At 43.7% G+C, this 27,612-nt stretch overlaps 1 protein-coding gene across 5 annotated transcripts in view; it reads left to right on the top strand.

Moving 5' to 3' along the window:
- Nucleotides 1–21,166, top strand: part of LOC133578070 (dynein axonemal intermediate chain 1-like) — a 52,918-nt gene extending 31,752 nt beyond the window's left edge. For 4 of the 5 annotated variants that reach the window (XM_061932225.1, XM_061932224.1, XM_061932227.1 and 1 more), the window contains 6 exons: nt 2,317–2,404; nt 2,479–2,558; nt 7,716–7,864; nt 14,950–15,049; nt 20,593–20,778; nt 20,863–21,166. In XM_061932225.1, the coding sequence (XP_061788209.1) occupies nt 2,317–2,404; nt 2,479–2,558; nt 7,716–7,864; nt 14,950–15,049; nt 20,593–20,778; nt 20,863–20,964 (705 nt within the window). In that variant the 3' untranslated portion in view covers nt 20,965–21,166. The remainder of the gene's footprint in view (nt 1–2,316; nt 2,405–2,478; nt 2,559–7,715; nt 7,865–14,949; nt 15,050–20,592; nt 20,779–20,862) is intronic. The other variant, XR_009811812.1, reaches the window with a different exon arrangement.
- The last annotated feature ends 6,446 nt before the right edge of the window (nt 21,167–27,612 follow it).

Here is a 27,612-nt window from a genome sequence, read left to right as displayed (position 1 = left end):
CTACCACTGGACAAAAGTATTGGGACGCTTACACTGGCCAAAAGTATTGGGACACTTAGGACTACAACTTGACAAAAGTATTGGGATACTTAGGACTACAACTGGACAAAAGTATTGGGACACTTAGGACTACCACTGGACAAAGGTATTGGGACACCTACACTGGCCAAAAGTATTGGGACACTTAGGACTACAACTGGACAAAAGTATTGGGACACTTAGGACTACCACTTGACAAAAGTATTGGGACACTTACACTGGCCAAAAGTATTGGGACACTTAGGACTACAACTTGACAAAAGTATTGGGACACTTAGGACTACCACTGGCCAAAAGTATTGGGACACTTAGGACTACAACTGGACAAAAGTATTGGGACACTTAGGACTACAACTGGACAAAAGTATTGGGACACTTAGGACTACCACTGGACAAAAGTATTAGGACACCTACACTGGCCAAAAGTATTGGGACACTTCGGACTAAAAGTAGACAAAAGTATTGGGACACTTCGGACTACCACTGGACAAAAGTATTGGGACACTTACACTGGACAAAAGTATTGGGACACTTAGGACTACTACTTGACAAAAGTATTGGGACACTTAGGACTAAAACTGGACAAAATTTTGGGACACTTAGGACTATAACTGGACAAAAGTATTGGGACACTTAGGACTCAAACTTGACAAAAGTATTGGGCCTCTTGGGACTAAAACTTGACAAATGTATTGGGACACTAAGAACTACCACTGGACAAAAGTATTGGGACGCTTACGACGAAAACTGGACAAAAGTATTGGGACACTTCGGACTAAAAGTAGACAAAAGTATTGGGACACCTACACTGGACAAAAGTATTGGGACACTTACACTGGCCAAAAGTATTGGGACACTTAGGACTACAACTTGACAAAAGTATTGGGACACTTAGGACTACAACTGGACAAAAGTATTGGGACACTTAGGACTACCACTGGACAAAGGTATTGGGACACCTACACTGGCCAAAAGTATTGGGACACTTAGGACTACAACTGGACAAAAGTATTGGGACACTTAGGACTACCACTGGACAAAGGTATTGGGACACCTACACTGGCCAAAAGTATTGGGACACTTAGGACTACAACTGGACAAAAGTATTGGGACACTTAGGACTACCACTGGACAAAAGTATTGGGACGCTTACACTGGCCAAAAGTATTGGGACACTTAGGACTACAACTTGACAAAAGTATTGGGACACTTAGGACTACAACTGGACAAAAGTATTGGGACACTTAGGACTACCACTGGACAAAGGTATTGGGACACCTACACTGGCCAAAAGTATTGGGACACTTAGGACTACAACTGGACAAAAGTATTGGGACACTTAGGACTACCACTGGACAAAAGTATTGGGACACTTACACTGGCCAAAAGTATTGGGACACTTAGGACTACAACTTGACAAAAGTATTGGGACACTTAGGACTACAACTGGACAAAAGTATTGGGACACTTAGGACTACAACTGGACAAAAGTATTGGGACACTTAGGACTACCACTGGACAAAAGTATTGGGACACTTACACTGGCCAAAAGTATTGGGACACTTAGGACTACAACTTGACAAAAGTATTGGGACACTTAGGACTACAACTGGACAAAAGTATTGGGACACTTAGGACTACAACTTGACAAAAGTATTGGGACACTTAGGACTACAACTGGACAAAAGTATTGGGACACTTAGGACTACCACTGGACAAAAGTATTGGGACACCTACACTGGCCAAAAGTATTGGGACACTTAGGACTACAACTGGACAAAAGTATTGGGACACTTAGGACTACCACTGGACAAAAGTATTGGGACACTTACACTGGCCAAAAGTATTGGGACACTTAGGACTACAACTTGACAAAAGTATTGGGATACTTAGGACTACAACTGGACAAAAGTATTGGGACACTTATGACTATCACTGGACAAAAGTATTGGGACACTTAGGACTAGCACCTGCCAAATACGCGGGCCCGACCAACGCTGCTTGCAGATTTAATTCAATGTATATCTCATGACACACTATCTGTATGTAATATGGCTTTTAATTTTTTGAGGCCCCAGACAGATTCGTTTTTGTATTTTTGGTCCAATTTGGCTCTTTCAACATTTTGGGTTGCCGACCCCTGGTTTAGAGAATTATGTTTTTGTCTGACACAAACTGGTAATGATGTGCAGCTGCATCTGTTCGGTTGGCAACATTCAGATACTTCAAATAAGTATTCATTGTCGACGTCCTCACAATGTATTTGTGTTCATGCAGAACGAGCTGGTCTTCACAGATGCTATCAGGCTAATGCTAACCGATCAAGTGTCCGATGGCCTAGATGGTATCAAAGAGCTCACATCTGGTGAGATTATTACTGTATCCATAATCTATAACAGCTATTTAGTTAATAGTAATCCTCGTACCTGATGTCTACAGCTGGTGGTACTTCCATGGACTTCCACAGGCAGATTGAGTCTCTCTTCCTTGTTGGCACCGAGGAGGGTAAAATACACAAGGTGTGTTGGAAGGATGCAAAATGAAGTGTCAGTGCTTTGAAATACAACACAAGCCCTAAAGCTGATGTCGTCTGACTGGATGCACTTTATTTATGACTACAATCACACCTGCACGCCAAACTGGGAAATTCATCAAACACTTTTCAACACTCAGAGGACCTCATCACTCTCTTTCATACCTGTTTTCTCTGTTTTAGAGGAATTCTTCTTAACATAAGCCAGGCGTGTCAAACTCATTTTAGCTCAGGGGCCACACGGAGGGAAATCTATTACTAAATGGGCCAGACAGGTAAAATCATGGCATGATAAGCTAAAAATAAAGACCATTTAAAATGGATTTCTGTGTTTGAAAATAGAACTGTCATGTCTGTGTAATCATGTTTTGTTTTAAGTCATGTTTTGTTTAGTTTCTGGCTTTTCACTCCCTTGTCTTGTTTGCATGATTACCCATTAGTTTCACCTGTTCCACGTTTGGACTCATTGTGCACTCTTGTTTGTCACCATAGCAACCATTAGTTTTCACCTGTCACGTCACGCACCTGTTTCACGTTTTGAGTCACGCACCTGTTTTCGTTAATCATGTCTGTGCTATTTAAGCTTTTCATTTTCTGTTGTTCGTCCTGACGACCTCACCACATTTATGCTCTGTCCATGCCTGATACTTCTTTCCATGTCCATTCTCCATGCAACTATTTTTGTCCAAGCCAAGTAAGTTTTTGTTCCATGTTTATAGTCTTTTTGGTTTCATAGTTTGTTCTCCGCCATTGTGCGTGTTTTTCGTTTGTACTTTTTGCTATAGTCTTTTGATTTCATAGTTTATTCTCCGCCACTGTGCGCGCTTTCATTTATTCCTTTTTTTTTGATAATAATTAATAAATCATGTACCTTCATTCCCGTCTCGCCCGAGCCAACTTTCCGTTGCATCCCGGAAAAGCACACACCCAAGACCAAGTCTTGACAAGAACACACATGTAATTTTTTTTTGTTGAAATATATGATTATTAATCATTCCAACAAAATATTACACAATAACACAATTATAATACAATCCTAATTCCAAAAACCAAACCCAGCCCAGAGCAATTGAGGACACACAAACATGACACAAAACAATCCAAAATAGTCAAACAAAAATGAATAATAACCAGTGACGTGCAGTCACTAATGGCAGGTCTCACCTGCCATCATGGAAAGAAAAAAAAAGAAAAAAAATAAAAAAATAAATAAATTGTTATATGTATCCAGTGATTATACTATAAAGTTATTTTCCATTTAACTTCACCAGTTTTAGATTATTTTTATTCAAAATCGCTGAATTTTCACATTTGCCGTTCAAATACTGAGAAGAGACGGTGCGGTGATCAGCAGCCAGTTGAGGCACGTCACTCAGTGCCTCAACATGGATTGCGGACTCGGCTAACTGCTGGCCTGCTGTGCAGTGAGACCGTATTGCTATATAAACTATATTATACATTTCCATAGTTTAGTTAGCTGAGGTATATAATGTACAGTGTATTTTGTCAACAACTGTATGTGTGTAACGTATTTCTTGTGCTGAGCGATCATAAAATGGCTGCAAAAGACGCACTGGCTGAGGCTCGCCTCCTGCACCCCCGCTGTAGAATTGTTATATCAACTAAAGCCCACACTTAAACTTTCCACGTGCAAGATTGAATCTATTTTAAAAAATTATTTCATAAGAAGCCAAAAAGTGCAAAAACAATAATGTTGGTGTTGGAGGAGTTGTGAATGACTGCAGGGACACAACATTAGATACACCTGCAGACTGCAGGTGTACCTAATTCACAACTCCTCCAACACGAACATTATTGTTTTTGCACTTTTTGGCTTCTTATTAAATAACTTTTGTAACCTATTTTCATGGGCTTTCCTCTTTGTGATGTTAAGTTCCTGTTATGCGCTGTTATACAGTATATGCCTTGAGCTCTTATTTTGAAGGCGCTAAGAGCGGAAGTGATGTCAAGTTGCGGAGGTTTTTGAAAGAAGGTAAATAAAGTGGTCCTCGTGTAAACTGGAGCCTCCGTGTTTGTTATTTTGTAGTTTCATACAGTATAGGCGACATTTATAAACCCTCGGTTACACTTTTTTAAATAGATTCAATCTTGCACGTGGAAAGTTTAAATGAGGGCTTTAGTTGCGGCGCATGGACTTAATTTATAAGTAAAGGTAAGACCATAATAACATTTTTTTTATTAAATGTGCTTTTTTGTGTGCTACAGTTTGTATGTGTAAAGTTAAAGTTAAGTTAAAGTAGCAATGATTGTCACACACACACTAGGTGTAATGAAATTTGTCCTCTGCATTTGACCCATCCCCTCGATCACCCCCTGGGAGGTGAGGGGAGCAGTGGGCAGCAGCGGCGCCGCGCCCGGGAATCATTTTTGGTGATTTAACCCCCAATTCCAAGCCTTGATGCTGAGTGTCAAGCAGGGAAGAATGCTGGTATGAGCTTTTAAACATAACCCGTTAACTGCTGCCAATCAAATGGTGAATAAGATACTCTTTAGGGTTCATATGTTTGTAAATCTGACTGTGATGAAGTCAGTGCCTCACCAGCCATCAACCTCACCGCACGTCACTGATAATAACAGTATGAATATTAATAAGAATTCCAACATAACAGTGATTAAAAATCCCCCATTGACGTTATCATCACTGCCATTTATAAAAAATTAAATAAAAACAATTAAAAAATGAACAAAAGTGTCACAGTGGCTTACGCTTGCATCACATCTCATAAGCTTGACCACACACTGTGTCCAATGTTTACCACAAAGATAAAATAAGTCATATTTTTGTCAAGACTAGGACCATGGCTTGGTTTGTTCTCCCGAGGTGCAAGTGATTTGGACCAGATGTGGCGTGAAGGTGAATACATGATTTATTTAAACACTATAACTACAAAAAAAAAGTACAAACGAAAAGCGCGCACAGTGGCGGAGAAACGACTTGGCTATGAAAACAAATACTTGCACAAAGGCAGAAACTATGAACAACAAAAAACACTAACTGTGGCTTGATAAAGAAAACCTTACTTGGCATGGAACCGGCATGAAAAAAGAGCAGCAAGGGTCTTAAGGGTGTGTGAAGAGTGTGCAGAAGCATAAATGCGGGATGTCACCAGAAAGACAAACTGAAAACAATGAACTTAAATACTATAGACATGATTAGTGAAAGCAGGTGCGTGACTCAAAACGTGAAACAGGTGCGTGACGTGACAGGTGAAAACTAATGGTTGCTATGGTGACAAAACAAAACAAAAGTGCACAAAAAGTCCAAAAACAAAACCGAACATGACTAAAACAAAACATGATCACAGACATGACAATTTTAGGTTAATTTAATAGTTAAAAGACATTTAAATAATGGATCCCATATTCCAATATATTACTCATTATTATCTAAACGTTCTTGAGTTTATTTCGAACATGAACACACAGTATAAAACATCACACAATTTCAAATGCACATTCTGAAAATGTACAAATTGCTTTTTTTTACACTTGCATGTTCATCAGTCAAATAGGTGGAATTGAGTCTTGCAGAGTTTTAAAATGCTCCCATGGGCGTTATTTTTTAATCTACCAGAAGATGAAATGAATAATATAATCAAAATCAAATTGCAGGATGATATTAATGTAATTTACTCATTTTCCTCAACGGATGTACTAACATGTAGTTTATTCTGTACATTCTGTACATCATCTACAACAGGGGTGCTCATTACGTCGATCGCGAGCTACCGGTCGATCTCGGAGGGTGTGTCAGTCGATCACCAGCCAGGCATTAAAAAAATAGTCCTAAAAATGAGCGATCATAAATCTTCACTATGACGTCACTTTCGTCACTTGATTGACATTCACGGCACCCGAGGGTCTTCTGAGATGACGCTGGCTGCTGCCAGTTCATTAAAATTACCGACAGGAAGGTGAGAAACACTTTATTTCAACAGACTCTGGCGCCGTACCTGTCGTCAAAACTCCAAAGACCGACTGCACAGTTGCGCTAACAAAACAAGAGTCTCAGAAAGCTGGCGAGCACAAGCTAGCAAGCTACGGAGTTTGCCGACAATGTATTTCTTGTAAAGTGTATACAAAGGAGTACGGAAGCTGGACAAATAAGATGCCAAAAACCAACCACTTTCATGTGGTATTGGACAGAAAGGAGGACTTTTTTCTCCTCCATTCGAAAATACGGACGTTTTTAGCACCACTGTCTGATTTTAATCAATGCAAGTCATCAGAATCAGGTAATACACCAACTTATATTCTTGTCTTCATGAAAGAAAGGAATCTATATGTGTTAAACATGCTTGTATTATCATTAAACACCTTTAACTTGTTAACAATATTAACTATATGTGTTAAACATGCTTGTATTATCTTTAAACACCTTTAACTTGTTAATAATATTAACTATATGTATTAAACATGCTTGTATTATCATTAATCACCTTTAATGTATTAACAATATTAACTATATGTATTAAACATTCTTGTATTATCATTAAACACCTTTAATTTATTAACAATATTAACTATATGTGTTAAACATGCTTGCATTATCATTAAACACCTTTAACTTATTAACAAAAACATATATTTCATAAATAAGTAAACATAAATTATATATATGAATGAGGTAGATCCCCACGACTTGATCAATTGAAAAGTAGCTCGCCTGCAGAAAAAGTGTGAGCACCCCTGATCTACAACAAAACTCGTGAATTTGCACTCATTTCATGAATCACACATGAAGTTAGAAGGGGATACATATTTCAACATATTCATGTGTGCCCGGAAAATGTGTCCCCAGTCATAAATACAACAGGTGATCAAAAGCATTTATTTGGGTGGAACTGTCACAGGTTAAATGACCAAAAACATCTTTGACGATCAAGGTACAAACGTAACAATTCACATTTTGTCACTAATAATCAGCGTAAGTACATAGTGTACAAACGCAGAAGAGTTGCTTCTATCTTAACGCACGCACACATGTTTAGCTATTGTATTGTTTAGCTGTCAATCATCTCAAGAAACACCTAATAGAATACCACCGGCAACGTTTTATCCAGAGTACATAGTCCGAAGGCTTTGCATTGTTCACCATAGACCCTTTCGTCTCATTCCCTAGTGCTCCAAGAATTACTCCAACCAGTACCTCGCCACCTACGATGCCCACAACATGGCAGTGGATACAGTGAAGTGGAATCCCTACCACCCAAAGGTTTTTATCTCTTGCAGTTCAGACTGGACCGTCAAGATCTGGGACCATGATTACAAGTAAGGGTCAAGACATTTTATGACATGCAGTTTTATTTGGATACTACAACTATTCAGGTTTAAAAGGAGACATATGTTGGAATATGGCCAGAAATGGTACTGCAATCACGGTCAAAATTCTGTAGTCCCCTCTCCCTGACTGAGGTTGCCAGATACGCAGCCGAATCCAGCTTGATAGACTGGGCTAGTCCATCCATCCATCCATCCATCTTCTTCCGCTTATCCGAGGTCGGGTAGCGGGGGCAGCAGCCTAAGCAGGGAAGCCCAGACTTCCCTCTCCCCAGCCACTTCGTCCAGCTCTTCCTGTGGGACCCCGAGGCGTTCCCAGGCCAGCCGGGAGACATAGTCTTCCCAACGTGTCCTGGGTCTTCCCCGCGGCCTCCTACCGGTCGGACGTGCCCTAAACACCTCCCTAGGGAGGCGTTCGGGTGGCATCCTGACCAGATGCCCGAACCACCTTATCTGGCTCCTCTCGATGTGGAGGAGCAGCGGCTTTACTTTGAGCTCCTCCCGGATGACAGAGCTTCTCACCCTATCTCTAAGGGAGAGCCCCGCCACCCGGTGGAGGAAACTCATTTCGGCCGCTTGTACCCGTGATCTTGTCCTTTCGGTCATAACCCAAAGCTCATGACCATAGGTGAGGATGGGAACGTAGATCGACCGGTAAATCGAGAGCTTTGCCTTCCGGCTCAGCTCCTTCTTCACCACAACGGATAGATACAGCGTCCGCATTACTGAAGACGCCGCACCGATCCGCCTTTCGATCTCACGATCCACTCTTCCCCCACTCGTGAACAAGACTCCGAGGTACTTGAACTCCTCCACTTGGGGCAAAATCTCCTCCCCAACCCGGAGATGGCACCCCACCCTTTTCCGGGCGAGAACCATGGACTCGGACTTGGAGGTGCTGATTCTCATCCCAGTCGCTTCACACTCGGCTGCGAACCGATCCAGTGAGAGCTGAAGATCCTGGCCAGATGAAGCCATCAGGACCACATCATCTGCAAAAAGCAGAGACCTAATCCTGCAGCCACCAAACCAGATCCCCTCAACGCCTTGACTGCGCCTAGAAATTCTGTCCATAAAAGTTATGAACAGAATCGGTGACAAAGGGCAGCCTTGGCGGAGTCCAACCCTCACTGGAAACGTGTCCGACTTACTGCCGGCAATGCGGACCAAGCTCTGGCACTGAGCATACAGGGAGCGGACTGCCACAATCAGACAGTCCGATACCCCATACTCTCTGAGCACTCCCCACAGGACTTCCCGAGGGACACGGTCGAATGCCTTCTCCACGTCCACAAAACACATGTAGACTGGTTGGGCAAACTCCCATGCACCCTCAAGGACCCTGCCGAGAGTATAGAGCTGGTCCACAGTTCCACGACCAGGACGAAAACCACACTGTTCCTCCTGAATCCGAGGTTCGACTATCCGGCGTAGCCTCCTCTCCAGTACACCTGAATAGACCTTACCAGGAAGGCTGAGGAGTGTGATCCCACGATAGTTAGAACACACCCTCCGGTTCCCTTTCTTAAAGAGAGGAACCACCACCCCGGTCTGCCAATCCAGAGGCACCGCCCCCGATGTCCACGCATGTCTGGGCTAGTCCAAGGAACTTCAAACTTCCACTGCCTCTTACTAGGGGTTGAGGTGCTGGGACCATAATAGTTGAATAGACAAGCGTTTTGTCAATAACAAATCTCTAAACAACCCATTTTACACAGAAAGGCTATTTTCAGGAAGAAGTATGTCATGCCTGGATACAATAACAGAACAAATGGCACTCATATGGTCATTGTCAACACTATCAGAAAACAAAGACTAAAACCAACTACAACCAACGCTAGCAATGGTTGATGTCAGGTTTAAGCACCCAACTATCTATTAAACAGAACAAGAAGCAAGGAATCAGGCAGAGACAGAGTTCAATTTTGCTCATGTGAAGAACGCATGGAGCTGCACACTCAGTTACAGTCTCACCATACGCTCTGAGGAACAGCCCCCACTCTCCTCTTTTTATTCAGTTTAGGAGTTCCCTAGTTACATCGCTGAGGCTGCTTCTAAAGGGAGGGATCACACATTTTGCGAGCAGCTCAGTACGCACAATACGTGGTTATTCAAAACGGAAAGTGCTGGGGGCGTTGTGATTGCGCCCTGTCTCTGCTTTGTCTGCCTGCTGTTGACATGCCTGATCTTCGTTGAGGTGCTGGTTCGTCCTTGGCTGTTAGCAAGCTGAAAGACAGAAAACATCTGCGGCGAGGCCACTCCTCACATGCAGTGGAAGATAACAAGTTGTGTGCCCTTGCACGAGAAGAAAAAGTACAGCTTGAGCACAATAGATAATAACTAGCGCAATGGCCTTTAAGCATAAGAGTTGTGTTATAACTTATATATAATTATTCTAACAGTTATACTGGTGAACATAAGTAGAGCATGCTTAGCAGCCTAATGTACGCCCAAAACTAAAGAGGAGACATTTGACCAAGGTATGCCTATAGGCTACTGTTTCAAAGGTTTCAGATTGCCATATAACTTGGTGCATGTAGTCCATAATATTCAAAAACACATATGAGGAATTATTTGATAATGATAAATAAATGATAAATGGGTTATACTTATGTATGATCAGTGTCAGAGCTTGGTCCGCATTGCCGGCAGTAAGTCGGACACGTTTCCAGTGAGGGTTGGACTCCGCCAAGGCTGCCCTTTGTCACCCATTCTGTTCATAACTTTTATGGACAGAATTTCTAGGCGCAGTCAAGGCGTTGAGGGGATCTGGTTTGGTGGCTGCAGGATTAGGTCTCTGCTTTTTGCAGATGATGTGGTCCTGATGGCTTCATCTGGCCAGGATCTTCAGCTCTCGCTGGATCGGTTCGCAGCCGAGTGTGAAGCGACTGGGATGAGAATCAGCACCTCCAAGTCCGAGTCCATGGTTCTCGCCCGGAAAAGGGTGGAATGCCATCTTCGGGTTGGGGAGGAGACCCTGCCCCAAGTGGAGGAGTTCAAGTACCTCGGAGTCTTGTTCACGAGTGAGGGAAGAGTGGATCGTGAGATCGACAGGCGGATCGGTGCGGCATCTTCAGTAATGCGGACGCTGTATCGATCCGTTGTGGTGAAGAATTTACCGGTCGATCTACGTTCCCATCCTCACCTATGGTCATGAGCTTCGGGTTATGACCGAAAGGACAAGATCACGGGTACAAGCGGCCGAAATGAGTTTCCTCCGCCGGGTGGCAGGGCTCTCCCTTAGAGATAGGGTGAGAAGCTCTGTCATCCGGGGGGAGCTCAAAGTAAAGCCGCTGCTCCTCCACATCGAGAGGAGCCAGATGAGGTGGTTCAGGCATCTGGTCAGGATGCCACCCGATCGCCTCCCTCGGGAGGTGTTTAGGGCACGTCCGACCGGTAGGAGGCCACGGGGAAGACCCAGGACACGTTGGGAAGACTATGTCTCCCGGCTGGCCTGGGAACGCCTCGCGATCCCCCGGGAGGAGCTGGACGAAGTGGTTGGGGAGAGGGAAGTCTGGGCTTCCCTGCTTAGGCTGCTGCCCCCGCGACCCGACCTCGGATAAGCGGAAGAAGATGGATGGATGGATGGTTATACTTGTATAGCGCTTTTCTACCTACAAGGTACTCAAAGCGCTTTGACAGTATTTCCACATTCACCCATTCACACACACATTCACACACTGATGGCGGGTGCTGCCATGCAAGGCGCTAACCAGCAGCCATCAGGAGCAAGGGTGAAGTGTCTTGCCCAAAGACACAACGGACGTGACTAGGATGGTAGAAGGTGGGGATTGAACCCCAGTAACCAGCAACCCTCCGGTTTCACATTGCCACCACAGCCGTGCTAATATTGGAACCCATTTTCTCAGCGTATCATTATATTGAGAAGGAAATAGGCACTGACACTACCCATATCTACCCGTTTATTTGTCGGAATTATACTTTTCCCTGTCAGTTGGATTACACATAAACATACATTTCCCCGTTAGCCTAAATGTCGATGTGTCATTGACGGTATTGGTTAAATAACATGATTTATTAATGCCTTTTGACATATCAGGGCCATTTAATGATGACTTGACATGAAATTGTTTCATATGGCACCTTTATGTGTTTATTTATTTTCAACTTTTGATTGTTGAATTTTCGCTTCTCGAGATGAAGTCTCAAAAATCACTGTCTGTGCTGGTATTTAGGAAAATAGTTTGGTTTGTATTGGCCCAAGGCCAACATGTTCCGGATTAGAGCATCACACAAAAGACTAAGACAAAACGAAACTTGCTCATTTACCCCGTAAAAATAGGACCCGACAACCAAAGTGGTGGACCACCTGTGCGTCTTACAGTATGCGGTCTTTGACGATATCCGTTTGTCCCGTCATGATGAACATGTGTACAAATGTCTTGCAAGATATAGTTTCCCAGTTTCCTATAGCCCTCAAAAAGGTTTAAGTTGGCGATATAATAATATTAGTACAGTAAAGAATAATAATATGAAGAACTGTAATATCTCAAGTTAAACAATAAGGGTGCCAGAATTTACACCTGAGGAACCTCACAGGGCGTAGCCATTTAGTCTGAGACACAGGTTACCCAGGTATGTCCTGTGATGGAGATAGGACTTGAACAAGTTAATATTCTGTCGGAGGCAGATATTTACATATATCCGAATTTTAGTGTTACTTTTTTTCTTTCATAGTCATATTTGAAAACAGCTCGTGTTTTCCATTTATTCTCTTTCTGTTTCTCTGCAAGTAAACTGTGTGTGTTAACCTTGAAATCTTTGGAATGTGTTTTGACTAGCATTTGTTTTGACTAGAGAGAGGAGAGAGGAGAGAGGGTTTTGGGGTCGGGAAGACAGACCATTTTGGCGGCGCGATAGAATGTTCTATGCTGGACTGGTCTCAAATGTATATCTGCAAAGCTTTGCCAATATATTACAAAATATCTATTCTGTCTCTGGTGGTTTTTCAACTCAGCTTTAAGTGTCGTAAAAAGCTTGGGAGCGACTTGTGACTTGAATTCCCTGGGAGGAACAACTGGTCCAAAACGCAACAATTTGGGGGCCTCGTCCGGGCGACACGCTGAGAATTGGACACCTCTTACACTCTTCTGGACAGACTCACTAGTGGCCGAACATAAAACAAGGTAAGCAGAGCCTTTTTCTAAAATCTGCTTTAGGAGTCTGTCTTGAAGTATGTAAGTCAAACACTGTTTGTACGCCAGACACAGAGTGGACATTTTGATGGATTGATTGCATTTTTGCCTTGTCCGCCATTACATAAAAAGTTGTAAATAAGTGGTCAACTCGTGTCATTGTGTCTCGACTACCGTGACGGGCAGTTTCATTGACGAATAAACTAATAGTTGGGAGTAGCTCACCCTGGGTCATTGGTCGTCGCCTAAACGAGTAACGGGTTCGAGGCCCTTCGTACGGTACGAAAAATTCTGAAGTAACGGGTTCGAGAGCCTTCGTACGGTACGATAAATTCTGAAGTAAAAGGTTCGAGGCCTTTCGTCTGGGACGATAAATTCTGAGACAAAGACACAATGGCCACGGAGTGTGACAGATAAGAATGTGATGGCGGTTGGGGAGAAAGTGTGATGAATGTACTGTTGTCAACAATGAAATTAGCAGGTAGAGTTTAAAAAAAAAAAAAAAAAAGATAGGGTGGTCAACTGTGTCCCGCAGAACTTAGACTGAGACTTTCACTGCGTCTCAGGCGGATATCATTCGTCACCTTGATCAGAACTCTCTCAGTGCTATGGTGGGGCCTAAAGCCTGATGGTCTAGTGGTTGATTCACCTGATTTCTATGAAGACAGCGTGGGTTCAATCCCCACTTACCGTATTTTCCGCACCATAAGGCGCCCTGGGTTATAAGCTGCGCCTTCAATGAACGGCATATTTCAAAACTTTGTCCACCTATAAGCCGCCCCGTGTTGTAAGCCGCATCTAACTGCGCTAAAGGAATGTCAAAAAAACAGTCAGATAGGTCAGTCAAACTTTAATAATATATTAAAAACCAGCGTGATGTGGGCGCGCATGGAGTCGTATATCAACATGGACGGAGCTGCGTGAAAAAAGCCACCCGGCCTCTTCGCGTAAACTTACCTTAACCACTCGCTCATCTTTTCTTCATCCAGCCATCCCTTCGAGTTAGCTTTTATGATGACGCCGGCTGGAAAGGTCTCTTTTGGCAAGGTCTTCCTTTTGAATATCACCATGGGTGGAAGTTTCTGGCCATTAGCATGGCAAGCTAGAACCACAGTGAAGGATGACTTCTCATTCCCTGTGGGGCGAATATTCACCGTACGTGCTCCCGTTGTATCCACAGTGCGGTTCACAGGAATATCAAAAGTCAGTGGAACCTCGTCCATGTTGATAATGTTCTCTGGCCGGATCTTTTTTTCAGCTATCTTGTTTTTACAATTTGCACGGAAAGTAGCCAGCTTTTCTTGGAAGTCTTTAGGCAGTTGCTGTGAAATAGTAGTCCGTGTGCGGATGGAGAGATTGCGTCTTTTCATGAACCGGATCTCTGTCGCTTAGTAGGAGCCATTTTGTGGTCTTTACAGATGTAAACACACAAAGGAAATGAAACGTAATATCCGCGCCCTTTTTCTTCTTCTACGCGGGCGGGTGGTTGCTTACAGTAGAAGAAGAAGCGCTTCCTGTTCTATGGGGGCGGGTGCTTACCTTGTCGGTTGCTTGCGTAGAAGAAGAAGCACTTCCTCTTCTACGGGGAAAAAAGATGGCGGCTGTTTACCGTAGTTGCGAGACCGAAACTTTATGAAAATGAATCTTAATATTAATCCATATATAAAGCGCACCGGGTTAAAAGCCGCACTGTCAGCTTTTGAGTAAATTTGTGGTTTTTAGGTGCGGCTAATAGTGCGGAAAATACTGTAGTCTGAATGATTTCTGTCTATATTCTGTAAGTGCCCTGTGACTGACTGACAAGCGACCAGGTATGGTCTGCCTTTCTCCCACCACACACGAGAACCTGAACAGGATAAGCAGTATAGTGGATGGATTGTTTGAAGTGTATGACTTTGAATTCCAAATAATTTCTTGCAGCACTCCCATGTTTACCTTTGATCTGAATGCCTCAGTTGGTGATGTGGTCTGGGCTCCGAACTCCTCCACCGTCTTTACTGCCGTCACCACAGAAGGATTGGTAATAATCACTTTCAACTATCACTAGTCTGCTCATTATGTTCTACTTGTTATTGTACTGAAACATGTCCATGGCTGTAGGTGACATTTAGTTGGATTGGTTTGTGAAATGACAACACAAATAGGTATTTAAACAGCTAAAGTAGAAGCCATATTTTCTTGTAATGACTACAAGCTGTCTATTATCCGTCGTAACAATGGACCCGTCGGTGCATACTTTTTGTGCATCTGGCACTCAGACACACAGTCATCTCTTGTGTTGAAAGAGTGGGATCATTCACCGCACGTGGGCAGCCAGCACACCTACACATACGGTGCATTTGGAAAGTATTCACAGCGCTTCACTATTTCCCCATTTTCTTACGCGACATCCTTATTCCAAGATGGAATACATTCATTTTTGTCCTCAAAAGTCTACAGACAAATAACTCATAATGTGACAACGGGAATAAATCACATGCACAGAAGTATTGCTCAATACTGAGTTGATCCACTCTGCTCTGAACCACCTGGAGCAGCAGCAGAGCTACGTCCGGATGCTCTCTGTGGACTATAGCTCTGCCTTCAATACAATAATCCCGGACAGACTCTGCAATAAACTGGACACTCTTGGCCTCCCCCCTCTCACAAACGCCTGGATAAGGGACTTCCTAACGGACCGACCCCAGAATGTGAGACTTGGCCCGCACCTCTCATCCTCCCGCACGCTGAGCATCGGCTCCCCACAGGGCTGTGTGCTGAGCCCCCTCCTCTATTGCCTTTACACCCATGACTGCAGTCCGGCCCACAGTTAAAACCTTACCGTCAAGTTCGCCGACGATACCACAGTGGTCGGGCTCATCTCCAGGGGTGACGAGGCTGCCTACAGAGAGGAGGTCCTGAAGCTGACGGCCTGGTCTTCGGAGAACAACCTCGCTCTCAACACCAGCAAGACCAGAGAGATCATCGTCGACTTCAGGAGGAGCAGCACCGACCCTGCCCCCCTCTACATCAACGGCGAGCGTGTAGAGAGGGTCCACACCTTCAGGTACCTTGGAGTCCACATCTCTAATGACTTCTCCTGGACAGTCAACACCACATCAATCATCAAGAAGGCTCAGCAGCGGCTACACTTCCTTAGAGTCCTCGGGAAGTACAACCTGAAGCCTGACCTGCTGCTGACCTTCTACCGCTCGTCCATCGAGAGCCTGCTGACCTACTGTATTACGGTATGGTACGGCAGCTGCACTGCAGCAGACAGGGAGAGGCTGCAAAGAGTGGTCAACACGGCTCAGAAGATCATCGGCCGCCCTCTCCCCTCTCTGACGGACATCTACACCTCCCGCTGCCTCAACAGAGCCAGTGCCATCATCAAGGACAGCACCCACCCTGACTCTGACCTGTTCCACCTGCTGCCCTCTGGGAAGCGCTACAGGTGCATTAAAACCAAAACAAACAGGCTAAAGAACAGCTTCTTCCCCAGGGCCATAACCATCCTGAACGGACTGCCCCATTGTCCCTCATAACTGCCTTCTCTTCGGTGCAATAACCCATTCCACCAACCACCCTGTTTTTGTTTTGTTTTGTCATGTATATATTCATTTCACACCATATTCATTGCACTTCTACATTTTTTAAATTTTTATATATTTGCACATTGTTTTTCTAGCATGCACACATCGCACTGTATGGAATGGCCTCAATCTCGTTACCTTGCGTAATGACAATAAAGCTGATTCTGATTCTTCTGATTCTTAGGCAGCAATTACAGCCTCAAGTCTTTTTGAATGCGATGCCACAAGCTTGGCACACCTGTCTCTGGTCAGTTTGGCCCATTCCTCTTTGCAGCACCTCTCAAGCTCTATCAGGTTGGATGGGAAGTGTTGGTTTTCATCCAGGATGTCTCTGTACATTGCTGCATCCGCCTTTCCCTCTATCCTGACTAGTCTCCTGGTTCCTGGAAAAACACCCCCACAGCATGATGCTGCCACCACCATGTTTCACTGTAGGGATGGTATTGGCCTGGTGATCCACACTAAAGACTTAAATCTCTGTCTCATCAGACCAGAGTGGTCTAGTCAGGGAGGTGACCAAGACCATGGTCACTCTGACAGAGCTGCAGCCTTTCTCTGTGGAGAGAGGAGAACCTTCCAGAAGGACAACCATCTCTGCAGCAATCCATGCATCAAAAGTTTTGGGCTCACTTGCTAGTGTCATTTACTGAACATGCATCAACCTGCAGTCCACACATATCTCTCATGTGTACTTAAACAGCTGCCTTGAGGAACACCTCAGTTATTAGGAATTTGCTGCAAAATGTATTATCTCTCAAGTTTTGAATTGAACTCAAGGGCCAGTATGGTTTCATTCCTGGGCTGCCAGTTGAATAGCACCCTCATTTATTGAACAGGCGTCAACATGCAGTCCACATGTATTTTTTATGTGTGACTGTCATCTACTGGCCATCACTTATCTTTGTCTCATCAGACCAGAGTAGGCTAGTCCGATGGTCACTGTATCAGAGTTACAGCATTTCTCTGTGAAGAAAAGAGAACCTTCCAGAAGGACAACTGACTGCAGCAATGCATGTATGGTAGATTGGCCAGACGGAAGCCATTTTAAAAAGTTTGCCAACATGCACCTGAAAGACGCTCTGATCATGAAAAAAAAAAAAATCTGGTCTGATGAGACAAAGATTGAAGACTTTGGCGTGAATGTTTGGAGAAAACCAGGCACTGCTCATCACCAATACCATCCCTACAATGAAACATGTTGGTGGCAGCATCATGCTCTGGGGATGGTTTTCAGGATAGTCAGGATAGAGGGAAATATGAATGCATCAATGTACAGAGACATCCTGGATGAAAACCAACACTTCCCAGGTGCTGCAAAGAGGAATGGTTGAAACTTCCCAAAGATAGGTCTGCCAAGCTCATGGCAAATTGCTGCCAAAGGTGCATCAACAAAAATACTGATTAGGTTAATTTGGCCTACCGATAATAACTTTATAAACAAGGTTCGTCTATACAAATCTGAAGGGTAAAATTGTTTGAATCTGACAAGTTTCATCTACCTTATGCAATTTGTTATTCTTACAGCCAGACCCGTGTGTTTACTTCCGTACCTGACGGCTTTGGCTACAACTGTTGCCTTCCTCAGAGTTTGTCAAGTGAAGCCTCTGAGGAGGGCAACAGTTGTAGCCAAAAGCGTCAGGTAAGGAAGTAAACACACAGGTCTGTCTGTAAGAAAAACAAATTGCATATGGTAGCCGAAACTTGTCAGATTCAAACAATTTTACCCTTCAGGTTTTTATAGACAAACCTTGTTCATATTTTTTTGAAGACCTAACGAACCAATTTGGATTTCGGCCACCTGGCCTCTGCAGCCTTCATCAGACCAATTAGGACTCATCCCAGACAAGGTGACAACATCATCACAGACAAGGTGACAACATCATCCCAGACAAGGTGACAACATCATCACATGACACCTCTGATGAAGGCTGCAAAGCCACGGTAGCTGAAACTTGTCAGGTACGAACAATTTTATGTTTTTATTGACGTACCTTGTTTATATAGTGCACTAACAAAGTATTGAGCAAAGGCTGTGAATACTTTTGTGCATGTGATTTTTTTGGTAAAAAAAAATTACAAATTCACAATTAAAAAAAACAAACTGTCAGGTTTAAGGACCGAACTACCTATTAAACGGAACAAAAAGCAAGGAATCAGGCAGAGACAGAGTTAAATTTTGCTCATGAGGAGAAAGCATGGAGCTGCACATTCAGTTTCAGTCTCACCCTATGCTCTGAGGAACAGCCCCCACACCCCCAATTTTATTCAGGAGTTTCCTAGTTACATTGCTGAGGGGTCACATATTATGCAAGCAGCTCAGTCGACACAATGCGTGATTATTCAGAATGGAAATGTGCTGAGCCTCGTGATTTCGCCCTGTCTCTGCTTTGTCTGCCCGGTGTTGCCTTATCTTCGTTGAGGTACTTGAGGTCCGTCCTTGGCTGTTAGCAGGCTGAGAAACAGAAACAGCTGCGGCGAGGCAACTCCTAACTTGCAGTGGAAGATAACAAGAGTGTCAGAGTTTGTTGGTGGCGAACCCCAAGATGCAGAGATGGCGGCAGGCTTGGTACAAGAAAACATGATTTAATTTAACACTATAGCAAAAAAACAAACAAAAGGGTACAAACTAAAGGTGCGCACAAGGCGGAGAACAAACTTGGCTATGAACTAAAATAGCACAAAGGCTAACTGTCGACAAGAAACAAAAACACTTACTGTGACACGAAGGAACTATGATATGAGCAGAGTGAACAAAAGTAGACAGAGCTACAACGACAAGTATTATGACAGGTAGTAGAGACATCGACAATGACAATAATCCAGCACTGACTGGAGGGGAAGGCAGGTTTAAATAGCAGCTGGCTGATTGACACCAGGTGTGGCCAGGTGCCAATCAGCCACAGCTGAGGGGAAGCAGCACTCAGGGGGACAGTCAGGAAATGAAGACAAAATAAAAGCGCTGACAGAAAACTAAGACAAACGCAGAGGAAAAACTAAAACACAGTCAAACTGTCAGGGACAAGCCTGACAAAGAGTTGCATAAGAGTTGTGTGATAACTTATGTGTAATTATTCTAACAAAAACCTTTGAAGAATTTTAAAGACAACAATGAATTTTAAAATGACTGCCCCACACAAGAGGATAGGGGGAAAAAAAGGAGCTTTTTGACTACAATGGCAGATGCGCGCACATTTCGGGGGGACCCAAATACAAATCAGCAGGTACCAATAGGCAAGAAAAGTTGGTTTGCATAACATTGCAAAACCAAATGCCAGATAATGTTGCTTAATAGGTGCCATTTTGGGGTCTTTAAACACCATAATAATACTGTATGTTGAAGCACAGTACGTCTGACTATGGTAGCCGTAATGCGCGTGACTCCCTGGCTTACCAAAGTTGTACTAAAACATTTTGACAGATTTTTTTAGCGCCGTGTGTAATTTTCTATATTTTCAATAAAACATCAAAGTTTTGGGCTCACTTGCTAGCATCATTTATTGCACAGGCGTCAACCTGCAGTCCACATGTATCTCTTGTGTGTGACTGTCGTCACTTATCATTACACCATGTAGCAAATAAAATTGATATGAGGTCGGTAAGCACAACCAGAATTATTCCGTACATTAGCTGCACCGGGTTGTAAGGCGCACTGTCGATTTTTGAGAAAATGGAAGGATTTTAAGTGCGCCTTAAAGTTGGACAAATACGGTACTTAAACGGGTGCTTCGAGGAACGCCTCGGTTATTAGAAATTTGCTGCAAAAATGATTATCCTTCATGTTTTTAACTGAACTCAAGGGCTGCCAGTTGAATAGCCCTGTCTGACTAGTTAACCGGGATTTTTGCTCATTGGCTATCGCTGCTCGACTTAACTGTCAGTGGGGATTTGTAGTGGCCAGTGCAGTGGAAGAGAGCTCCTTCCGCTTCAGTAAACCCACATGTCGATTATTTTGACTGCGACACCTTTTTAGTGCTGTGGTCATCTTCTCCAGGTGCACGTTTTCGACCTGGCCATCAACAAGTACCAGGCTATCTGCCAGCAGCCGGTGGTGCCCAAGAAGAAGACCAAGCTGACACACATTGCGTTTAATCCCATCCATCCTGTCGTCATAGTGGGCGACGACCGAGGCACCGTTATCAGCCTCAAACTTTCCCCGAACCTCCGCAAGAAACCAAAGGTAACGCGTCTCCATCCAGAGTGGTACCAAGGATGAAATACGTAGCGCGGGTGTTGATTACATGACACGTTTGTGTGTGTGCAGGGCAAGAAGGGCCGGGACTTGGTTGAAGGTCCTGAGGCGGAGGTAGCCAAGATGGAGAAGCTGCTCAGTTTGCTGAGAGAGCTTGAGCCAAGCAAGGCGTAAAAAAGCCGCAATGGTTTTATTTTCATCCCTTACTAAAGGTCTACAATTCTTCCCTCTGTTATTATTGTCAGGTTCAACCACTGATGACATCTATTAAACAGACATGGAAGCAAGGAATTAAACAGAGACAGAATAAAATTTGGCTCAATTGAGGAGAAACGTCTGGCCTGTACTCTTGTACAGTCTCCACCACGCTCTGACGAAAGATCAATCAATCAATCAATCAATCAATGTTTATTTATATAGCCCTAAATCACAAGTGTCTCAAAGGGCTGCACAAGCCACAACGACATCCTCGGTACAAAGCCCACATAAGGGTAAGGAAAAACTCACCCCAGTGGGACGTCGATGTGAATGACTATGAGAAACCTTGGAGAGGACCGCATATGTGGGTAACCCCCCCCCCCCCCCCTTTAGGGGAGACCGAATGCAATGAATGTCGAGTGGGTCTGAAAGATTGTATGCCTCCTCTTTTATTTGGACTTTCCCTGATTACATGGCAACAGCTGTTTCTAAGGGAGGGGGGTCGTAAACAGCCACTGCCTTTGGTTCCAAAACAGTTCAAAGAAAAGGTGCCTGGAGGGGAGTCAGGCCCTGCTTCCTCTCCGCTTTGTAGATCTCGGGTCAAGACAAAATCTTCCTGTGCATTACAATACAAGAAAGAAACCGAACCCCTCCTGTCACCTCCCATCATACACAGTGGAGTTTTACGAGCCTTTTGCTTGGTAAGACACCTTTTCTCTTCTCACAGGGCAAGCTGAACTCAATGTAACACAACGTTTCGTGATAACCTAGATACAATTATTCTGACAATTATGTCATATTTATTCAACATTGTTTTTGTTGTTGTACTGTAATACTTCATAAGACCCTGACTGCATAAAATACAGTAAAACTAATTGTTTTTGGCTTTTGTTATGCGCAGACATATCAGTACTATATTATATTGGGGGATAATATTATTTTGATTAATTAAAAAATAAGACAATGCAATTAATATTAATATTAATATTAATATTAATATTAATATTAATATTAAACTAGTTGTCATATTCTGAGTGTGGCCAAACCTTTCCCACAGGGAGCTAACAAAAAAAGTTAGACATATTTAATTTAAAAAAAAAAAATTATTACTATCAACTTTTTTCCATCATAAATACCTTTTTGCTCTATTTGTGAATTTTTTTTTGGTGATTGGGTTAATTTTATTCCCATGATGTACCGTGGGCGAAAAAGAAAGAAAAAAGAATGAGCATCTGAATAAATGTGTATACTGCACTAAGTTGTAATGTGTAGGCCAAAAATACTGTTTGTTAAAGTACACAGTTCAGCAAAAGTTTTGATTATCAGTCATTTTCAGAATTATATTGAAATCCGTTTGGAAAAGGGGTGAACAAAATGGACCCCATTGATTATTATTATTTCTCAATTGTTTGTAAATGTTGCAATTTATAAATAAATGTTTATAAAATTTAAAAAAACAAAACAAAAAAAACCCACTTAATACTCCATGTCAGTAGGTGGCAGCAGGTAGTTAATTGCTTTGTAAAAGTTGGAATGTGTCGGGTGAGACGAGGAAGTTTTGTTGTGATCCCAATATACAGACCACAGCGGGAGGCAGTGTGCAGGTAAAAAGGTATGTAATGCTTAAACCAAAAATTAACAAAAGTAAAACTGAACTGGCTCCAAAATAAACAGAAACAGAATGCTGGACGACAGCAAAAAGTACATCCGAACATGACATGACAATCAAAAATGTCCACACAAAGAAGGATAGCAACAACGTAAATAGCCTTGCTTGCTAACACAAAGCAGGTGCGCGGAATAGCGCTCAAATGAAGACATGAAACTGCAACAGGAAAACACCAACAAAACAGGAAGTGCCACCAAAATAACAGCGCAAGACAAGAACTAAAGCACTACACACAGGAAAACACCAGCAAACTCAAAATAAGGCACGACGACCTGGTGGAGTTTTATTTTTGAACGTTTTCTGCTGGTGGTGTGACTCCGGATTTTTTAAAGAAAAAAAAATGTGCCTTGTGTTGCGTCAGACCAGCTCTTCCTCACAGGGAATCTAAGTTACTGGTCATTCCCAAGTTCTTTCGATGACATATATGCTGAGTAAGAAGGACCATCAAGACAGAATTGGAATATTTTCAAGTTTATACCAAAGCTTTAGGAGATCAGCTTAACCAATACATTCATATCGGCTGCTCTAGTTGATCTGGCCTTCCAAGGGAAAAAACAACTTCTTTTCACCCAAAGAAAACCCCCATCTCCCCCTCGCACCACTGAGAAGAAACCAGTGGGGGAGGTCTTGACATTCCAACGTAAGACACAAAACAGACCTCTGAACACAAGAGAAACTAGTAAAATATAAAAAAGGAAAAGTACTAACTACTCTAAACATGGCTATGTAAAAAGAAAGAACTCTTAAACGGGGACGGCGTGGCGAAGTTGGGAGAGTGGTCGTGCCAGCAATCTGTGGGTTACTGGTTCAATCCCCACCTTCTACCATCCTAGTCACGTCCGTTGTGTCCTTGAGCAAGACACTTCACCCTTGCTCCTGATGGGCCTGGTTAGCGCCATGCATGGCAGCTCCTGCCATCAGTGTGTGAATGTGTGTGTGGAAATAGTGTCAAAGCGCTTTGAGTGCCTTAAAAAGGTAGAAAAGCGCTATACAAGTACAACCCATTTACCATTTAAGTTACTGGTCAATCCCAAATTCTTTCGATGACATATATGCTGAGTAAGAAGGACCATCAAGACAGAATTGGAATATTTTCAAGTTTATACCAAAGCTTTAGGAGATCAGCTTAACCAATACATTCATATCGGCTGCTCTAGTTGATCTGGCCTTCCAAGGGAAAAAACAACTTCTTTTCACCCAAAGAAAACCCCCATCTCCCCCTCGCACCACTGAGAAGAAATCAGTGGGGGAGGTTTTCACATTCCAACGTAAGACACAAAACAGACCTCTGAACACAAGAGAAACTAGTAAAATATAAAAAAGGAAAAGTACTAACTACTCTAAACATGGCTATGTAAAAAGAAAGAACTCTTAAATGGGGACGGCGTGACGAAGTTGGGAGTGGCCATACCAGCAATCTGGGGGTTACTGGTTCAATCCCCACCTTCTACCATCCTAGTCATGTCTGTTGTGTCCTTGAGCAAGACACTTCACCCTTGCTCCTGATGGGCCTGGTTAGCGCCGTGCATGGCAGCTCCCGCCATCAATGTGTGTGTGTGAATGGGTGAATGTGGAAATAGTGTCAAAGCGCTTTGAGTTCCTTAAAAAGGTAGAAAAGCGCTATACAAGTACAACCCATTTACCATTTAAGTTACTGGTCAATCCCAAATTCTTTCGATGACATATATGCTGAGTAAGAAGGACCATCAAGGCAGAATTGGAATATTTTCAAGTTTATACCAAAGCTTTAGGAGATCAGCTTAACCAATACATTCATATCGGCTGCTCTAGTTGATCTGGCCTTCCAAGGGAAAAAACAACTTCTTTTCACCCAAATAAAACCCCCATCCTCCCCTTGCACGACTGATAAGAAACCAGTGGGGGAGGTCTTCACATTCCAACTTAAGACACAAAACAGACCTCTGAACACAAGAGAAACTAGTAAAATATAAAAAATGAAAAATACTAGCAACTCTAAACATGGCTATATAAAAAAAATAACTCTTAAACATATATGCATCCTTCCACACTTGCCTCAAAAAAGGTTGAAAAACATTGAGGTAGATCCCCTCCACTTGGTCCATTGAAAAGTAGCTCGCCTGCATAAAAAGTGTGGCCACCCCTGGTTTACGGTACCTAATTCTTGACCGTTTCCATATTAAATGCCTCTTAAGGGTCTCGTTCATATTTACTAAACATTGTGAAATGTAATATTATCAGAGGTGGGTAGAGTAGCCAGAAATTGTACTCAAGTAAGAGTACTGTTACTTTAGAGATGTATTACTCAAGTAAAAGTAAGGAGTAGTCACCCAAATATTTACTTGAGTAAAAGTAAAAAGTATGTTGTGAAAAAACTACTCAAGTACTGAGTAACTGATGAGTAACCTGTTCGTTTAATGATGACGGCAACAAATAATGCACAAACACATAAAAATAGCAATGAGCAAATTCAGAGCCAGGAATATCTCTTAAGCAACTAAAACAATAATATATATTAAATAATAATACATTAACATAAAAAAAAAAAAGGCATATTGAGCCACAATAACTTAACAACACCATAGGCTCAGTAGGCAGAGATTACAGAGGAAAATAACAAGTTAGCCTTTACGCAAACCAGAAACTGATAGGTGTGGGCTGCACCTGGGAACACACTGTGCACTTCTGATTGGTGTTTGTATGCATGCGTGAGTGTGTGTGCGATTGTGCGTGTGTGTGTGTGTGTGTGTGTGTGTGTGTGTGTGTGTGTGTGTGTGTCTATGAGGCTCAGTGTGTTAATAAATGTCCCCACGTGATGTACATTTGACAGTGATTCATAGCAGGGAAGCTAACATCAGCCTACGGTGACAGCCAAAATATCTACTAACGTTACTTACCGCCATGTGCTTCCTCACAGACACAGAACCAAAACAAGAGCGCTGACAGGAAATACTATACACACAGAGGAAAAACTAAAACACAACCAAACTGTCAGGGGCAAGCCTGACAAAAACTACTCCTAGAAGTCCAATTTATCCCAAAAGTTACTTAAGTAGATGTAACGGAGTAAATGTAGCGCGTTACTACTGTTGCGTTTCGGACCAGTTGTTCCTCCCAGGGAATTCAAGTCACAATTCGCTCCCAAGTTCTTTCCGACACTTCAAGCTGAGTTGAAAAACCACCAGAGACAGAATAGGTATTTTGTTGTATATTCTCAAAGCTTTGCCAATATACATTTTGATTGAGACCAGTCTAACCCTAGAACATTCTAGGGTTCGCTCCCTGTATAATCAGTGCCAGAGCTTGGTCCGCATTGCCGGCAGTAAGTCGGACACGTTTCCAGTGAGGGTTGGACTCCGCCAAGGCTGCCCTTTGTCACCGATTCTGTTCATAACCTTTATGGACAGAATTTCTAGACGCAGTCAGGGCGTTGAGGGGATCTGGTTTGGTGGCTGCAGGATTATGTCTCTGCTATTTGCAGATGATGTGGTCCTGATGGCTTCCTCTGGCCAAGATCTTCAGCTCTCGCTGGATCGGTTCGCAGCCGAGTGTGAAGCGACTGGGATGGGAATCAGCACCTCCAAGTCCGAGTCCATGGTTCTCGCCCGGAAAAGGGTGAAGTGCCATCTCCGGGTTGGGGAGGAGATCTTGCCCCAAGTGGAGGAGTTCAAGTACCTCGGAGTCTTGTTCACGAGTGGGGGAAGAGTGGATCGTGAGATCGACAGGCGGATCGGTGCGGCATCTTCAGTAATGCGGACGCTGTATCGATCCGTTGTGGTGAAGAAGGAGCTGAGCCGGAAGGCAAAGCTCTCGATTTACCGGTCGATCTACGTTCCCATCCTCACCTATGGTCATGAGCTTTGGGTCATGACCGAAAGGACAAGATCACGGGTACAAGCGGCCGAAATGAGTTTTCTCCGCCGAGTGGCGGGGCTCTCCCTTAGAGATAGGGTGAGAAGCTCTGTCATTCGGGGGGAGCTCAAAGTAAAGCCGCTGCTCCTCCACATCGAGAGGAGCCAGATGAGGTGGTTCGGGCATCTGGTCAGGATGCCACCCGAACGCCTCCCGAGGAAGGTGTTTCGGGCACGTCCGACCGGTAGGAGGCCACGGGGAAGACCCAGGACACGCTGGGAAGACTATCTCTCCCGGCTGGCCTGGGAACGCCTCGGGATCCCCCGGGAGGAGCTGGACGAAGTGGCTGGGGAGAGGGAAGTCTGGGCTTCCCTGCTTAAGCTGCTGCCCCCGCGACCCGACCTCGGATAAGCGGAAGAAGATGGATGGATGGATGGATGGAAGAACTCAAGGTTAACACACACAGTTTGCTTGCTGACAGAGCATCAAGAGAAGAAATGGAAACCACGAGCTGTTTTCAAATATGACAAAGAAATGGAAGAAGTACAACTTAAATTCGGATATATGTAAATATCCGCCTCCGACACTACCCACCTCTGAATATTATATTATTGATCCACCACAGGCTGGGCTGGCATCTCAGCAGTTGGCCTTCAATATCAACTGCTTCTACAGTCGATGCAATTTCCGCCTGAGTGGCGGTGCCCACCTCCCGTGTCATAAAGGGTATTTACCAGCGGACATGGAGGGCATGCGCTCTCTCCCCGAGAAACCCGAGAAAGTGATATGAAAAATGAAATGAGAGTCAGGTGGTGGCTGCAAAACACATTTAGTTTTAATAACCGTGGAAGTTCTTGTGTCTTGTTGTGTGTGTGTGTGCGTCCTAAATATAGAAGCCAAACTAATTGCGTTGTGTTCCCCCCCCCCCCAAGACGTGCTCGGGTGACTTGTTTTGTGAGCCCTCAGCACTGCATTGTTGCTTGTTCGCCATAACACCCTCCCCTCCCCCCCCCCCCCCCCCCCCCTGTGCTGCAGCAGGATCCTGATGTAATTGCCTCCAAACTCCCTGCTGACACCCACTAAGTCTCACTCTGCCCCTTCCCTGCCCCCCCTCCACCCTCTCT

Source organism: Nerophis lumbriciformis, linkage group LG38 (assembly GCF_033978685.3).
Source record: "Nerophis lumbriciformis linkage group LG38, RoL_Nlum_v2.1, whole genome shotgun sequence".
NCBI lineage: Eukaryota > Metazoa > Chordata > Actinopteri > Syngnathiformes > Syngnathidae > Nerophis > Nerophis lumbriciformis.
Note: the sequence above shows the minus strand (reverse complement) of the source record. Positions and strands in the feature narration are given on the sequence as shown.